Raw genomic sequence first — 18,056 nt, 5'->3', positions numbered from 1 at the left:
TATTTATTTACTAAGATGCCATGAAATTCTCTCTTAAATATTGGGAGAAGAAAGTTTATCTGCTTAAAGAAATAACTTTGGCCAAGTTGACTTTATCTCAGATTGTTAGATGAAAATCTGTGTCAGTAAGTCATCTCCTTTTCAGATTACAGGAGAAAGAACTGTCCCAGTTCAACTCTGTGCTAGAGGACCCTGCATGAAATCCAGTCCATGTGGCATAGAACAAAGGAAAATTATAAAAGCAGGTGGTGGGTATTGGAGAGGGCATGGATTGCATGGAGCACTGGGTGTGGTGCAAAAACAATGAATACTGTTATGCTGAAAATAAATTTAAAAATAAAAAAAAGGGAAAAAAAGCCAAAAAAACTACCAGTTCCTCCTTTTTTTTCCTTTTTTTTCTTTTTTTAAAGATTTTATTTATTTATTTGAGAGAGAGAGCGAGAAAACAAGAGCAGGGTGAAGGGCAGAGGGAGAGTCAGGCTCCTTGCTGAACAGAGAGCCCAATGCGGGACTCCATCCCAGGACTCTGGGATCATGACTTGAGCTAAAGGCAGACGCTTCACAGACTGAGCCAGCAGGCACCCCTAGCACTTCCTCTTCTAAGTATACACTAAAGTGGTGTTGCCCAAATTTTTTCTCATTATCACCAACCTAAGGAGCCATTTTTTCCTAATCGTGCACCCCCCCGACTAGATACTAAGGAATAAGGCTTTGTTGGATAGGGCTGACATTTGGAGAGCCAGAGGCCATTGTATTATCTATGATTCCTTTGCTCCCCAAAGGTTTGACTATCAGGGGCAACGCCACCCCACTGAGAATGCATGCCTTGGGTGAGTGGGTCTCCAACTTCAGAGTTCTCGGGAGTCACCTGGAGTGCTAAGACAGATCACAGGGGCCTAATCCACTGCCAGGGTTTTGGAAGCAGCGGGTCTTGGATGGAGCTTGAGAACTCCTGTAGCCCATAATACGTGAGCAGCACGAACTGCCTGCTGAGCACTCCATCCATTACACACCAGCCACTGTGCAACCAAGGAAGGGCTGCCTGGTGGTGGTGACCACAAGTATTCCAGGCCAGACTGAGACTACTTTATGAACAGGATTCTTCCATGGATTATGATGGGCTGTCTATCCAGCCCACAGTCCTTTAAAATTGCCCCTACCACAGCCAAGAATGAAGGCTAGGTGGCCATACCTGGACCACAAAAGCCAGCCCCCCCCCCAATCCACAGTCAGTTGAGATCAAAGTGAACCCATCATGCACAAGAAAACCAATCCACGAGCCAGCTGGACCAATCTGATTCTTTCAAGAGACTTTAAATGATGTGAAAAAGGAATCACAAATGATCTTGGCCCTTTAAGGCAGGTACAAGGAGAGGCCAGGGGACATGACGGCAAATGAAAGTCAAGGTTACAAGGAGGCAGGAGATACAAGTGGGTAATGTTAGCAGCTTTGCAAAGCTGAGAATGTAACAGCTGCTGGTGCACATCCCAACAGAAGAAGACTGGCTGCATCCCGTGCATTTCCCCCTGCACCTTCCAATGCCGCATCTCCACGGGGACCTCCATTCCTTGTCAACAGCAACCCCTTTCTCAACAGACAGCACAGTAGGTACCTGAACCAACACCGCACTCCCCACTCACGCCACCTTTGCTACTGATGTTTCTGCTGAAGTCCAGAAGATGGCCTGAGGGGGGCCTTCCTGATGAGACAACCCAGCAGGAGGGACCTGTGGCACTGGACTTCTGGGGGAGGGGAGAGCAGAAAACCCTCCCCACCCCCCACTTCAAAGAGCAGGACCGCCAAGGCCACTTCGAAACATCACTGCTGTCCCGAAGGTCCCGTGCTTGTCTGAATGGCAGGTCACCTAATTTAATACTTTTCAGTGCCACTCCTGTTTTTATGATTTGCATTAGTGTTGGAGCTTTCAGGCAGCTGAAACAGGAAGCTGTTCTTTCTAGATTTTTATACAAAAGCAACATACGTCTTAGCTCTGCCTCACATTGGCCAAACTCGCCACTTACCAGTCCAGTATTTTCTTCCCTTGAAAGCTAACCGTCAGTGGACTAGTGCTCTGAGAACAAAAGGTCAAGTAAAACCTCATTAGTTTTGATTATCTAGGGAGAATTTCAACACAAAATAGTGATCTGGCTGAAGTGTCAATCAGTATTACTGAGCAGTCAAATGAAGGCAGAAATTCAAACCAGCCCATTAAGAATATGTCCCCAAAGAGAGGTCTACCTGAAGAGCTCTCATTCAGCCCATACAAAAGCACCCACTTGTTGTAAACTGAATGTGCACATCAGCAATGAAGAGGCACAAACTACTAATCTACACATTGACTTGGATGAATAAAGGCATTATACTGAGTGAAAAGAGTCAGTCTGTTGGGGCGCCTGGGTGGCTCAGTTGTTTGAGCGGCTGAGTCTCAATTTCGGCGCACGTCACAATCTTGGAGTCCTGGGATCGAGCCCCGAGTCAGGCTCCATACTCAGCCTGCAATTGCTTGAGAGTCTTTCCCTGTCCCTCTGCCCCTGCCCTCTGCTCATGTTCTCTCAATATATATAACATAAATATACAAAATCTTTAAAAAAAAAAAAAAAGAAAGAAAGAAAAGAGTCAGTCTCAAAGGGTTATAAACTATATGATTCCATTACACGACACTTTAGAAAAGACAAAACGATAGTGATGGAAAACAAATCAGTGGTTTCCAGGGCTTTCAGGTGGCAGGAAGGGGGCAAGGAATGACAAAGGATAACATGAAGGAGGTTTTGGGGGTGGTGGATTTTATTCCTTATTTTAATTATGGTTGTAGTTACATGAATGTATACATAGGTCAAAATCCACAGAAGTGTAAAGCAAAAAAAAAAAAAGGTCAATTTTACTGTCTAATAAATTTTTAAAATACTTAAAAGTATATGCCAAGGAAGTGTTTAGAAACAATGTGTACTCTTTTTTTTTAAGATTTTATTTATTTATTTGACAGAGAGAGATCACAGGTAGGCAGAGAGAGAGAGGAGGAAGCAGGCTCCCTGTGGAGCAGAGAGCCAGATGCGGGGCTTGATCCCAGGACCCTGGGATCATGACCTGAGCCAAAGGCAGAGGCTTTAACCCACTGAGCCACCCAGGTGCCCCAACAATGTATACTCTTAAATAGGTGGCCCCTGACCCCTGTGATCCAATTTATGCAATGAATCTGCACATTTTCTTTTCCTCTCAGAATGAAATTATACACTGCAGCCCAGCTTAGGCTAAATTAAGATATTTTAAATCAAAAGGACCTAATCTCATGAAGAAAAATCGTAATGCTGCAAAGTTGAGAAGCATGCCATGTGCTACACCAGTATCCTCAGCATCAACACAAAAACACTACATAATGTCATGACAAACACTGAGGACAGAGCCGAGACTAAAGAAATGTTAACTGTTCTGAACTTGTGAACTACAAACTCCTGCTGTAGGCCATTAAATTATATGTATCCACCAGTGATTTTTTTGGTAAATTCTGTGTGCAAATAATGAAACATAATAAAACATATTTATCCACTAACTAAATTATGTTTTGTTTAATCTACTTATATGCTGCTCTATCAACCATTTCCTTTTTTCATTTTTAGATTTCATTTATTTATTTGACACAGAGAGAGAGCACAAGCAGGGGAAGCTGCAGGCAGAGGGAGAGGGAGAAACAGGCCTCCCACCAAGCAGGGAGCTCCATGTGGGACTCAACCCCAAGATCCCAGGATCATGACCCAAGCTGAAGGCAGACATCTAACAACTGAGCCACCTATGTGCCCTGCTATATCAACCATTTCTTAATTCATCAACATAAATATCTTTCTCTGATTATAGAAAAAGATGAGAAGGAAAGGAATAAAATTCTCTGATCCACACCTAACAGGATCCCTATCAGAAAATGGTGGTGGAAGGAAATGTTTGGTTTTGGTTCCTGCTGTTTAGGGGTTCTGTACTTGCATTATGCAAATCATATTGTGCAAATCCCACATATAATAACTACTTAATAAATAAATAAAGGTGAGAAATCATTTAAAGTTACCACTGGGTAGAGGAAAATTTAATTTCAGAAATTTGCAACTGGAAATGGTGCCTCAGTGGCCTCAGTGGTTACACATCCAACTCTTGATGTCAGCCCAGGTCTTGATCTTGTCATGAGTTGAAGCCTGGCAGTGGTCTCCACATTGGGCATGGAGCCTACAAGGAAGGAAAGAAGGAAGGGAGGGAGGGAGGGAGAGAGGGGAGGAAGGGAGGAAAGAAAGAAAGAGAGAGAGAGAGAACGAAGATAAAATTGCAACTGGACCAGGTAAAACCTATGAGTTTGCAGCTTACTGGCCATAGGGTATAATTCAACCCCCAAAGCTACAGAAAACACTCATGGGAAAAACTGAAACATTACCCATTAAATGTGTCACAGATCAGATTTACAATTAGGAAAGCAGCTAGAAATGTAAAGCAGCATGAGATCCACAGAATGAACCAAACTCAAATGCAAAGCAACTGCCACAGCTAGCCAACACATGAGTGAAGGAGACCCCATGGAACCCAACAAGAAAAAAGTCAAAGACCAGAGAGACAATTTGAAAAATGGCACCACACAGGATCAAATGTGACAGTTTGATGCTTTTCTCAAAAATAGACCTTCCTCAAAGATGTCAGCCGCTATAGATCACAAAGGAGACAGAGTCTACCCTTTGAAGCTAGGCAGGTTGAACAGCTACTAGATCAAAAATCTAAAAATCCTCAGAAAACACACACCAAAAAAAAAAAAAAAATTGAGCTGTTACACTCTATCTGCAATATCTAATTTTCAACCAAAAATTATTCAACACACACACACACACACACACACACACACACAAAGCCAGGCATGTGTGACCCATACTCAGGGGGGGAAAAAAGTTGCCAATATAACGGATTTTAAACAGACCCAGATGTTGGACTTTGCAAAGGCCTCAAAACAACTTTACAAATATATTCGAAATATTAAAATAATTCAAAAAATTAAAGGGAAATACATGGAAAATCTCAACTGAGAAATAGCAACTACAAAAAATAATATAAATTCTAGAGCTAAAAAGTACAATAACTAAAAATTTTCAATGAGCTCAACAACAGATTGGAGACGGCAGATGAACTTGAATAGGTGCCAGTAGAAATTACCCAACAAAGAGAGAAAAACATTTGAAGAAAAATGAATAAAACCTCCGAGACAAAACTTAAAGACATTATGAAGCACCCCAGCACACACACAACTGGAATCCCAGATAGAGAACAATGAAGGCAGCATTTTTTTTTAAGATTTTATTTATTTATTTGAGGGAGAGAGAGAGAGAGAGAGAGAGAGTGAGAGAGAATATGAGAGGGGAGAAGGTCAGAGGGAAAAGCAGACTCCCCACAGAGCTCGGAACCCAATGCAAGACTCAATCCCAGAACTCTGGGATCATGACCTGAGCCGAAACAGTGGCTTAACCAACTGAGCCATTCAGGTGCCCTGAAAGCAGCATTTTTAAAAAACTGAAGAAATAATGGCCCAAAACTTCCAAAATATGGCAGAAAACATAAAGATTCAAGAAGTTCACCAAAGCCCAAGAAAGATAAACAGAACTAAAATCATTTCTAGACACACTATAGTCAAACACAAAAAAAGCTAAAGTTAAAGGGAAAACTTTGAAAGCAATCAGAGAAACCTATGTGTTATGTATGAGGGAATAGCAATAAATAACTGGTTAACTTCTCACCAGAAACTATGAAAGACAGAAGCCTGGAAAAACATATTCAAAGCACCGAAGGAAGTGGGAGAATTATCAGTAATAATTCTATAGCCAGCTAAACTATCCTTCAAATATGACTATAAAGTAAATACATTTCAGTAAACAAAACCTGAGATATTTGTCGCCAGCAGAACCACACTACAGCAAATTCTAAAGGAAGTATTTTAGCCTAAAGGAAAAATGACACTGGATGGCAAGTGGGACCTATATTAAAATTTTTTTAAAGGTAAGTATGTGAGAAAGATTTTAGCTATATTTATTTTATTTATTTTAAAAGATATGACTACTAAATTAAAAATTATAAATCAATAAAGATAGGTGTATAACATGAACAGATATAATATATAACAATAGCACTATGTAAATAAGGGATAAACAAAAATACACTGTTAAAAGATTTCTATATTTCACCTGAGGTAATTCAATATTAACTGTAAGTAAATCAGGAAAAGTTTAAGAAGCATACATGATCCGCAGAGTAAAAACTAAAAATGCAAAAATATAGAACTAGAAAGCCAATAGAGAAATTAAAATGAAATACTAAAAAATATCTGATTCAAATAAAAGAAGATATGAAGGAGGGACAGAGGAACAAAAAAAAACAGAAGACACAAAACAAATTGCAAATGAGAAGACCTCAATGTAATCATATCAATAATTAAATGTAAGTGGACTAACACTCCATTCAAAAGACAGACATCTTTAAGACTAGGTTTAAAATCCAAGACCCAGGGATGCTTGTATGGTTCAGTCAGTTAAGTGTCTGTCTTCGGCTCAGGTCCCAGATTCCTGGGATTGAGTCCTGCATCGGGCTCCTTGTTCAGTGGGGAGCCTGATTCTCTCACTCCCTGCACTTCCCCTGCTTGTGTGCACACTCTTTCTCTTTCTCTCTCTGACAAATAAATAAATAAAATCCAAAAGTAAATAAATAAATAAATAAATAGGATCCCATACCCAGTTGTATGCTGTCAACAAAATATATGCTTCAGATAATAAAGAAATGAACAGACTAAAAGTAAAAGGCTACAAGCTACAATACAAGAATGTATTCCATACAAATCATAAGCATAAGAAAGATGATGGGTCTATATATATTAATATCAAACAAAACAGACCTCATAATAAGAAATATTACTGAAGACAACTGGGGACTTCATAATGATAAAATGACCAATATATCAGGTAGGTATAACAATCATAAATATAGATGTGACTGATAACAAAGCTTCAAAACACATAAAGTAAAAACTAACAAAACTAAAATGAGAGATGAATGCACAATCATAGACTTTCACAAACTCTCAGAAATTGATAGAACTAGACAAAAATAATCAGTAAGAATGTAGAAAATCTAAACAACATTATTAATTACCTTATCCCAAATGATATTTCCAGAACACTAAACACAATACCTGCAGAATATACACATTCCTTCAAGTCTACAGGGAATGTCTATCAATACAGACCATATAATGGGCCATCAACAATTCTCAATAATTCTTAAAATATTAAAAAATTCAAAATATTTTAAACTGTTAAACTTATATTTATATTAATTATATTTATATAAATATAAATTTAAATTGATATTATAAATTATAATATCTATTTATATATGAAATAATTATTTATATTATAAATATTAATTAACCTTATAATAATAAAATTAATGTTTAGAATATTTAACAATTTAAATATTAATATTTAAAATAGTAAAACAGACTACATTCTTTTACTGCAAAGGAATTAAGTTAGAAATAAAAAATAAGGGGCACCTGGGTGGCTCACTGGGTTGAGCCTCTGCCTTCAGCTCAGGTCATGATCCTAGGGTCCTGGGATCAAGCCCCACATCAGGCTCTCTGCTCAGCAGGGAACCTGCTTCCCCCTCTCTCTGCCTGCCTCTCTGCCTACGTGTAATCTCTCTCTGTCAAATAAATAAATACAATCTTAAAAAAAAAAAGAAATCAAAGGTAAATCAATAAGTAAAACATCTGGAATACCTGGAAATTTAAAACTCACTTTAAAACACTCATAAAAATCACAAAGTAAATTTAGAAAATATTCTGACAAAATAATAATGAAAATTGGTAAACTGATAAAATAGATTCCATCAAAATTTCAAATGTTTGCTCTCTGAAAAATACTGTCATGCCAACATGAAAATGTTTTCCAAATATATATCTGATAAAGAACTGACACCTAGGGGTGCCTGGGTGGCTCAGTGGGTTAAAGCCTCTGCCTTTGGCTCAGGTCATGATCCCAGGATCCTGGGATGAAGCCCTGCATCTCATAGGGCTCTCTGCTCAGCAGGGAGCCTGCTTTTCCCCTCTCTCTGTCTCTGCCTGCCTCTCTGCCTACTTGTGATCTCTGTCAAATAAATAAATAAAATCTTAAAAAAAAAAAAAAAAGAACTGACACCTATAACATATGAAGAAAATGCAATAAGCAAAAACCCAATAAAATATGGGCCAAAATATTTAAGTGTTAACACTTAAGTGTTAAGAAATAAGTGACCATCAACAAAGCACGCGAAAACATAATCAATATCATTTGCAATTAGGGAAATGCAAATTAAAACCAAAATTAAATACTACTTCCCACCTTGTAGAATAAGTAAACTTAAAAAGACTCACAATACCAAGTACTGGCAAGGATGTAGAGTGGCTACAACTCTCACACTTTCCTGGTGGCAATATGTATGCAATTATTCTAACAGAAATATTTTTATTCTGTCTCTCCAAAAATAAGCTAATCCAGCAAAAGGCAGTAAAAAAAAAAATTTCATTGGCAACATATACCTGAAGCATATATTTTCAATAATTTTATACTGGTTTGGTACTTCTTAAATGAAATAAACTGTTGAGTAACAAAAAGTCAATTGCCCCTTAAAAAAAAAAATCAGTTCATGGATGAAACGACGTAACCCAATAAGCAGCTTCAGAGAACTTTCCACCACGTTCGTGGAATTCATCAAAAATGAAGAAGAAACAGAAATCCAAGCACCAAGTCTGGTCTACCTTAGCTTGACAATCTTTTAAGGTCCTCCTTCCACTTTGAGTTCTGGGTCAGCCTCGGGAAAAAGAAGGAGGCCGCAACCAACCTCTCTACTTGAGTGTCCAGACTGACCTTGGCAAGTAGTTAACTAATGGAGTTACTTGCATGGGAAACTGGTCATCTCACATGGCAGGGGACGGGGCGGCGGGGGGGGGGGTTGACCAGGAGTGGGGAGGGAGAGAAGTGGATTTGTTCCATCCTGGACAGGTGGAACAAACACATAGTATGAACAACGTTCAACAGTGCAATCAGCCTTCTGAGCCCCAAGAAAAACACGTAACCCAGGAGAAGGCATGTCCATGGTGGTTCGCTGGGAGACTATTCTTGCTAAAATTTAGGACTTCGTAAGAACTGAAGGACAGGGCTGGGTCCGCTTGGCGTACAGATGTTGACAGCCTTTAAAAAATTCAATAAAGCATTAAAGAAAACGACTTTAAAGAAACAGACCAATCCCCGAGGGAAAATGGTCCTAGGATCACACTCACTTCTCCTCAGAGGCCCTAAAAATAAGTCCCAGTGTTTCACCCCGACCTCGTTATCATGGCCGACCTCCCCCTCCTCTGAGGTAATGTCTATAAATCTTGGCATCCCATGTGCTTTTGCGCCACATGTCAGCTATTAGCGATGGTATTTTTCCTGACAGCTAATGGGTAGCCTTAAAGAAAAGAAATGAAGAGTGTCGTGCTTTGCAGAGTCACTTTACACCATTAGCAGAAATAAGCCTTTATGAGGGACATGGCTCTGCCTGGGAATCAAAAGGACACGTTTTTCACCCTATTTGCCAGTACAATGAGAAACGAGAAAATGAAATCCATACCTTGGGTTTACTTGGGTTTATTTACAGGACGGCTGAATTAGTGACACTTTCTGTGCTAGAAGACTCTCTCCAAGGAACACATGTGCTGAGGGAGTCCTCCGACGCAGGCAGACATCTACGGGGCCTCCCCACCCCATCCTCTGCCTCCTCCCCAGGGCTGTGTGTCCCTTACCTTTCCTTTTGGTCGTGTAAAATCCAACTGCTGACCCATCCCGCCACAGAATCTTTGCTTGCTCCTTCACAGAGTGAGGTAAAAAAAACATGTCTCGGTCATCCAAATTTCTCTCCAGTCTTCCAAAAATAACAACATTTAGAATGAAAAGCACAATCCTTTCCCCAAATGACTGAACCTTTGAAGGGGGGAAAAAAAAGAAGAAGAAGAAACAAAGGAAGAACAAGCAAGTGAGAGAGGAAAATCACACACGATAAATTTTGCACTTGGAATCAACCCACACATCAGGGCCAGGTGTGTGTGCCACCATCACACAATTCCCCTTGTGCTCAAGAGCCAAAATGTGACTCATAGTTTCTCACCAAGGTTTTCACAACCCTGACCTTTCACACCCATCGGCCTCCAGGAGTGAGGGGCAGTTCCAGAGGGGCATCCCTGGTCCCCAAGGCTACCTATGTGTAATGAATATAAGTAGACAGAAAAAAGTCCTTTGCAGGTCAACAAAACAGGAAGTAACCTCCAGGGGGCTCAGGCAAGACATTTCAGCGGATCCCCTGAATGTGTCTAGAAATAAACCCAATCCACCTTTTTTTTTTAAGATTTTATTTATTTATTTGAGAGACAGAGATCACAAGAAGGCAGAGAGGCAGACAGAGAGGGGGGGAAACAGGCCCCTGCTGACCAGAGAGCCCCATGAGGGGCTCGATCCCAGGACCCTGGGATCATGACCTGAGCCAAAGGCAGAGGCTTAACCCACTGAGCCACCCAGGCGCCCCCGTCATTTTTAATAACAGACCCAGAATTCTGGCCTTCAGAAGGAGGGCAAGGAATTGTGGGGAATTTAAAAAAAAAAAAAAAAAAAAGAACTGGAGGATCAATGGCTACATCAGAAACATGATTTTTCGGTGGCTTGTGACACAGTAGATTTGGAGCACATGCTACAGTCCCAATCCCAGAGAACTACCAAGAATCAAGGGCCATCTTGTTCTAAGGCCATCAAATGAAACCACTTCTTGCCCACCACAATGTCATGGCAGGTGAAGAAAGAATGTGGTCAAGGTCAGGCCCACACAGAGTTTTAGCATTAACAAGTCGAAATGAGGGGCGCCTAGGTGGCTCAGTGGGTTAAAGTTTCTGCCTTCGGCTCCAGTCATGATCCCAGAGTCCCGGGATTGAGCCCCGCATTGGGCTCTCTGCTCAGCAGGGAGCCTGCTTCCTCCTCCGTCTCTCTCTGCCTGCCTCTCTGCCTGCTTGTGATCTTTATCTGTCAAATAAATAAGTAAATAATCTTAAAAAAAAAAAAAAGTCGAAATGACATCATGGTCCTGTCTGTTAAGATTTTCTGCATTTGGGGGCACCTGGATGGCTCAGTGGGTTAAAGCCTCTGCCTTCAGCTCAGGTCATGATCCCAGGGTCCTGGGATCAAGCCCCGCATTGGGCTCTCTGCCCAGCGGGGAGCCTGCTTCCCTTCCTCTCTCTCTGCCTGTCTCTCTGCCTACTTGTGATCTCTGACTATCAAATAAATAAATAAAATCTTTAAAAAAAAAAAAATTCTGCATTTGGAGAGCCCCCGGGTGGCAAATACATAGCAAAAACGGAGGCCTCCAGCTTCTGCACCCACAGCAGACATAACTAATCAATCCCACTCTATGTGGCTCAGCTTGGATAAGGTCACAGAGTCCTTCTACATGCACTCCTCTGGACAACCACAAGCCAGCACTAAATGTGATTCTTGACATGAACCCAATCAGCTATTGATCAAGGGACAGCATTGTTTAGTTAGATTTTACTCTGGCAAGACATGTGTGACATGACAAGATTTTACTCTGACAAGACTACGTGACAGCCTACGTGTGGGGGTGTTTGTCCCCCATCCTATGCAGCACCATGGGATCAGCAATGCCATTGAATGGGCTGTGACTCCCACCCACAAGCTAGCATTCAATTCTCCCACCTGCGGGAGGTCCTGATTTATAGGTAAGGAAAGAGAAACCCAAGGAGGGTAAGTGATCGCATTTATTGATTTCCCTGTCTCATTCCAAAGAGGACTTAGGACACCTGGACAAGGGCTCTGTCTGAGGCATCAGGCTCAAAACAACAGACCAGGGCTTTCCCAGGTCCCAGGCTGGTCCCAACCCATGGTTGCCGCAAGCATCTTTATCCATTACAACTAAGGCTTTGGAAAAGGGAACCTTAATATAAATATCTACACTTCGTTTTATATTGAATACTTAATTCTTACATTTTTATCATCATCATCGTCATCATTTGTGACCGTGACTTCTCAGCCTAGCTTTGCTGGGAGATCTTTAGCAATGCCCAACTTTCTGAGCCTCCGTTTCTCCCACTGATCAAGGGAGATGATTGTCTGAAGCATCCTTAAACCACTTGTTTTGGGGAAGGATGGGTTAAAAAAAAAATAGATTTGTTTTCAAATGCTCCAATAACAAAAAATAAGGCAGCTTGTTGCCCCCCCCCTACAAATGGCACAAAGTGTTCAGTGCCAATAAATCTATTAATTGGTCCACAATGTAAAATAGTTCACCTTCATCTGGAGCCAAATCTTAAATGAGGAAAAGATTTGTGAAAACCACACCAGCTCAGCTCTGAGAAGCTGCCTCAATTTTGCATCTCAGACAGTAGCAGCCAAATCCAGTTCAGACTTTGAAGAATCACTAGCTGGTCACAAAACCTGAGTGGGGTGATGTGGGAGGTTATATTTTTCAACTTATAAAACCAAAAAGTTCAGAGGAAAGCCAGAAGAGAAAAGCAGATTGCATCTGGCAGAAGGGAAATATCCAATCAAAAACTGGCAGGAGAAAAAGGAGAAAAGAAAATGCACTGAATTTATCCAATTTCATTATGGGGGGCGGGGGGAGAAATGTGTGTGATTCTGACTTAGAAACATTTCTGGAAACACAAAGCCGAGATCCAGTTCTAATCCCTCAATTAGGACCACTAATTATGTTAACAGAAAGAACATTAAGCATTTTTTTTGGTAATTTATGAAGAATAGTTGGCTAAGAAACAAAATATAATTAAAAGGAAAAAAAAAGTCAAGACCCCAAAATCTTGGGGGATGGTTGGGGTAGATCGATCATTACACACGGTTCATTAAGAGCAGGTAACATCCAAGTTTCTTTCTGTTCACAACATAGGCCACATTTTTTCAGAAAATGTGGGGTTTCCCTCATCTAAACACAGAGGAATTGAAACATGAAACAAGTGAATACTCTTGTTCTGCAAAAAAATAAAATAAATAAAATAAAATATGAAAGAATTATTTAAAGAGCACGTTAGACTTCTCCTGGCATTCAAAACACCCAACCAGTAAATATCTCTGGCCCACCTGTGGGAAGGGTCCAGCACAGCAAGACAAATGGGCCAGGCCACCCCACTGGGTACCTCACACTCATTGGCTGAATCTCAAGCCATAGTTAAATCCCCTGGCGTCGGGGTGGGGAGGGGGAAACTTTTCAAAACAGTATCTACCGAGTCAATTAAAACCAGACCTGAAAATATCCTGCTGTTTGCAACAATATGGATGTAACTAGAGGGCATTATACAAAGTGAAGTAAGTCAAAGACAAATCCTGCGTGATCTCACGTGCACGTGAAATCTTAACAAAGCCCAATTCATCGCAACAGAGAATAGAATGGTGGTTACCAGGGGCTGTGGGTGGGAGAAGAGAGATGTCGGTCAAAAGGTACAAACTTCCAATTAAAAGATGAATAAGTTCTGGGAATCTAATATACAGCAGGGTAATTATAGCTAATAATACTGTATTATATTAAAGTTGCTAAGACAGTAGATCTTAAATGTTCTCATCACACACACAAAAAATGGTATTTATGTAATACAAAGCTGGTGTCAGCCAACACCACAGTGTCCATCATTTGGCAATATGTAAGTATACCAGATCAACACCTCCTGTGCCTCAAATTCACACAATGTTTATGTCAGATATATCTCAGTAAAGCTGGGGAGCGGGAACAGGCATGCAAAATACAACCCACAGATGGGAAAACAATATTTGCCAATCAAAAAAGGCAATGTGCTCAATAAGGACTTGCATCCAGAATATATGAAAAATGTTTGTAACTCAATGGTCAGACATCAAGTAACCCAATTAAAAAGTGGGCCAAGGATTTTAATAGATATTTTCCCAAAGGGGATGTGTGAATGGCCAATAAGTACATGGAAAAATGTGTCACAGCTTTGGCCATCAGAGCAATGCGGCTCAAGACTGCAGTGAGATACCACTTCCCACCCAGTCAGATGGAGAGCATACAAAAACAGACAATAAACAAGTGACAGGATGGACATGGAGAGATGGAAGCCATCAGAGGTTACCAATGGGACTATCTGTAGTACACCTGCCGTGGAAAATAGTTCAGTGGTTCCTCAACAAGTTATATAGAGAATTACCACGTGACCAGCAACTCCGCTCCTGGGTATATACCCAAGAGAACTGAAAATACATGTGCTCCCAAAAACTTGTACACAAATGTTCATGGTGCCGTTATTCGTAATGGCCAAAAGGTAGAAACAACACGTGTCCATCAACAGATACACGGATAAACACACATGCTCGAGCCATGCAGTGGGAAATGATCCAGCCATAGGAAGGAATGTGGCTCTAACACACACTACAGTGTGGGTGAACGTGGAAGACATTACACTCAGTGAGAGAAGCTGGACACAAAAGGCTACATATTATATGATTCTAGAGATCTCAATGTCCAGGAGAAACAAATCCACAGAGGCAGACTCCTTGCCAGGGGCTGGGGAAAAAGAGAAATGAAGGGTGACTGCTGATGGGTAAGGGGTTTCTTTTGGGGGCAATGAAAACATTCTAGAATTCAAGAGCGGTGACTGGGGCACAACTCTGTGCAAATACTGAAAATCACTGAACTGTACACTTTGAAAGGGTGAAATTTATAGGACATGAATCGTATCTCAATGAAGTTGTTGTTTGAAGGAAAATAAAACTGAATTTTGTTTTTCTTTTTTAATTCATTCAAGCGAGGGGGAAAAAACTGTATTATCAATTCCTTCTCTAAACCAGACCCAAAAGAATACTGGTCATTCATTATTTGTAGGTCCCAATGAGGGAGGTCAAGTGGAATTCCAGACCACTACAGACAGATCCACCATTTTAAGACTGCCAAGAAGCACCTATGGAATTAAGGTAAATATGCCAATCAAATGAAAATGGGCAGACATGAGGCAAATAGTCTAAATTCTACACTAGTTACTGCCTTTCTCATCAGATCTCCAGTGGAGCAGATGCCACAGGGACACTGAGGAGCTGCTGGGGCACCTGTCCTCACCCCTACCATCCTAGGTTTTGGCTTTACAACTGCTCCATAAAGCCACAGCCCAACCAAGACCTTCAGGCCTGACATCACAGAGACTGGAGTTTGTGTCCAACCCAATCACTCACTAGCTGTGTGGTTGAGCCTCAATTTCTTCTGCAAAACAGTACCTTGAGGATTCTAAAATTAGATAATCCCTGTAAAGAGTCTGAGGACATAGGCAAGTACCTAACACAATGTCTGACTCAGAGTGAGTACCAAAAAAATAATATTTGGACACAATAAGCAAAAATTTTCCTATACACTAGAGAGACGACAGGGATTTAAGTTTTAAAATGAAGACACAAGAGGCCACTCAGGAAGGTAAGAGAGATCTGCCAATAGCCAGATGTCTGCAGCATACAGCCTTTTATTACTATTTTCCTTACTGGCAGGGCATTCTAGATTGAATCGCATCCCCTGGAAAGATGTTCCAAGACCTAATATCCAGTACTTGGGGATCTGACTTATTTAGAAATAGTCTCTACAGACAATCAAGTGAAGATGAGGTCATGGGGGGTTCCTAATCCAAAATGACTGGTGTCCATATAGAAAGGGGGGGATCTGGACAGAGGGAGACCCACACTGAGGGAAGATGATGTGAAGACACGGGGAGAAGGCCATCTCCAGGCCAAGGAACTCCTGAGGACACCAGCAGCCAGGAGAGAGGCCTGGAACAGAGTCTCCCTCGTGGCCCTCAGAAGGAACCCTGATTTCAGGCTTATAGTCTCAGAGGCTGGGAGACAACACCTTTCTGTTGTTTCAGCGCTGCTCCCCCCCACCGCGCCCCACCCCATCTGTGAAAGTTTGTTTCTTGCAACCCTGGAAGATGAGTCCACAAAGGCCAAGTGCTTTCGATCATTAACATGATAATCAACACACTGACTTTAAAACCTGTTTCGCAATATCTGTTCTGGTCTATACCACCTCACCTTCATGAGACCTTCTCTGGCAGGATCAGAGGTTCGTAGGACGTCTTCGGTGGGCCACCAGGACTCCTTTATGTAAACAGCCACCACTAGAGAGAAAACCAAGTGAAAATGAAGAGGAGCGCATAGCCAGCCGGCCACAGCCACCGCAGGGGTGGGTTCAATGGAGCACAGCCGCTGTCAAGGTGCAAAGGACAAGTACATGTGGGCAAAGAAGGTGATGTTTCTAGAGCTTAGTTCTCTGAGAGCACCGACCAGGACCGAGTGGCCACTCTCACCCAAAGAGGACTTCACTGAGGTCTTCACAGATGGCCTGCTGCCACCTCCAAAACTACAAGTGCGTCTCCGGATGAGAATGGGCAAAAAGTGCTACACACCAACACGGACAAATTCGATGGAAAAGAGGGATGCCTGCAGGGCTCAGTCGTTAAGCGTGTCTGTCTTTGGCTTGGGTCATGGTCCCAGGGTCCTGGGATTAAGCCCCCATCAGGCTCCTTGCTCAGTGGGAAGCTTGCTTCTCCCTCTCCCCCTCCCCCCACTTGTGTTCCTGCCCTCGCTGTCTCTCTATCAAATAAATAAACAAAATCTTTTTTAAAAAATTGATGGAAAAGAATCACATTTTCTTTTCAAAGTCCAGTTACATGCCACAACTCAGAACTCCCCATGCAGTCAAATCCAACATTATCAAAGGGCATTGAGCACAGAATCTTCTAATTTTTTTTAAGATTTTATTTATTTGATTGAGAGAAAGCATGAGCAGGGGGAGGGGCAGAGGGAGAGAGAGAAGCAGACTCCCCTGCTGAGCAGGGAGCCTGACATGGGGCTCGATCCCACGACCCTGAAATCATAAGAGGAGCTGAAGGCAGACTCTTAACCAACCGAGCCACCCAGGCGCCCCGTGAGCACAAAATCTTATCGCTCTCCGCATTAGGCCTGGCACTGTCTTCTTTTCCATGATTTTTTTTTCCTTTTCACAGTGAAACTGCCACCTGTGTTTTTCTGAGGAGGACACTGACACTCTGAGCAGTAAGTAGCTTGAAGGCAGCCAGCAAGGGGGGCCTGAGATGGGTCCACCCCCAAGCCATGGACTCCAAGTGCAGTGCTCTCTCACAGAGGCCAGAAATGAGTCAGGGGTTAGGAAATGGGGTGAACCATGCAGGAGTTGGGGGTGCCTTTGAATAAGGAGGCTCTCCTGCAGAAGGAAGAGAGATACCTTCTCCTCCCACTCCTGCCCCATCCCAGTCTAGACAGTCCCTGAAGCTTCTGGATTCTGCCCATTCCATGTTTGGGCGTCAGTCCTGCTATGGTAGAGGGGACCTTGGAAAAACCACAACCTCACAAAGCCCCAGGCTCCTCCTCAGAGTTGCCCAAACTGATCACCCAAGATGGCTGACAAGTTCCGATGAAGATGGGGTGTGAAACACCCGCCACAGAGCCCGGTGTGCCAAACGCGCTCGGTGACAGCTGATAAATGTCAGCTCTCCCCTCTTTCCCCCAGCCCCACCCACACCGCTGCCACCAAATCAACCAGCTCCACCTGCCGCCTCATGATGAGCTCTGTCCCCTCCTCCCCAGCCCCAGATGCCAGCAGGGTCCTGCCACCATCCACAGAAGACTGGGATAGTACCTCACCTGGTCCCCTGCCTCAGTCTCCCCTCTCTGATCCATCCTTACCGAGTGGTCGCTGCAAAGGCAAATCCAGTCATAGCCTCTGCCTCTTGCCTCTCAGCTGAGCAGCCTTCCTTTCCTTGCTTAGGGATTCCATTTAAACAGCAAAGTTATTTTGGTTGTTTTCTTGTATGTTTGTTTTTATTTAATTAAGATCATTTTTTACAGCAGTTTTAGGTTCACTGAAAGGAAGGTACAGAGACTTCCCACGTGCCCGTACATATCGCGTTCCCCAGTGTCAGCATCTGCCCCAGAGTGGGGACATTTGTTAC

The 18,056-nt window shown here is 42.2% G+C and overlaps 1 protein-coding gene across 2 annotated transcripts in view; it reads right to left on the bottom strand.

The window, feature by feature from the left end:
- Positions 1-18,056, bottom strand: part of FAM169B (family with sequence similarity 169 member B) — an 83,559-nt gene that overhangs the window by 21,295 nt on the left and 44,208 nt on the right. For both annotated transcript variants that reach the window (XM_032836040.1, XM_032836041.1), the window contains exons 4-5: positions 16,120-16,205; positions 9,831-10,008 (exon numbers count right to left, since the gene is read on the bottom strand). In XM_032836040.1, the coding sequence (XP_032691931.1) occupies positions 9,831-10,008; positions 16,120-16,205 (264 nt within the window). The remainder of the gene's footprint in view (positions 1-9,830; positions 10,009-16,119; positions 16,206-18,056) is intronic.

The sequence above is a fragment of the Lontra canadensis genome, unplaced genomic scaffold (assembly GCF_010015895.1).
Source record: "Lontra canadensis isolate GAN:19392208 unplaced genomic scaffold, GSC_riverotter_1.0 scaffold89, whole genome shotgun sequence".
NCBI classification, from domain to species: domain Eukaryota; kingdom Metazoa; phylum Chordata; class Mammalia; order Carnivora; family Mustelidae; genus Lontra; species Lontra canadensis.
This window is presented reverse-complemented; position numbering and strand designations above follow the sequence as displayed.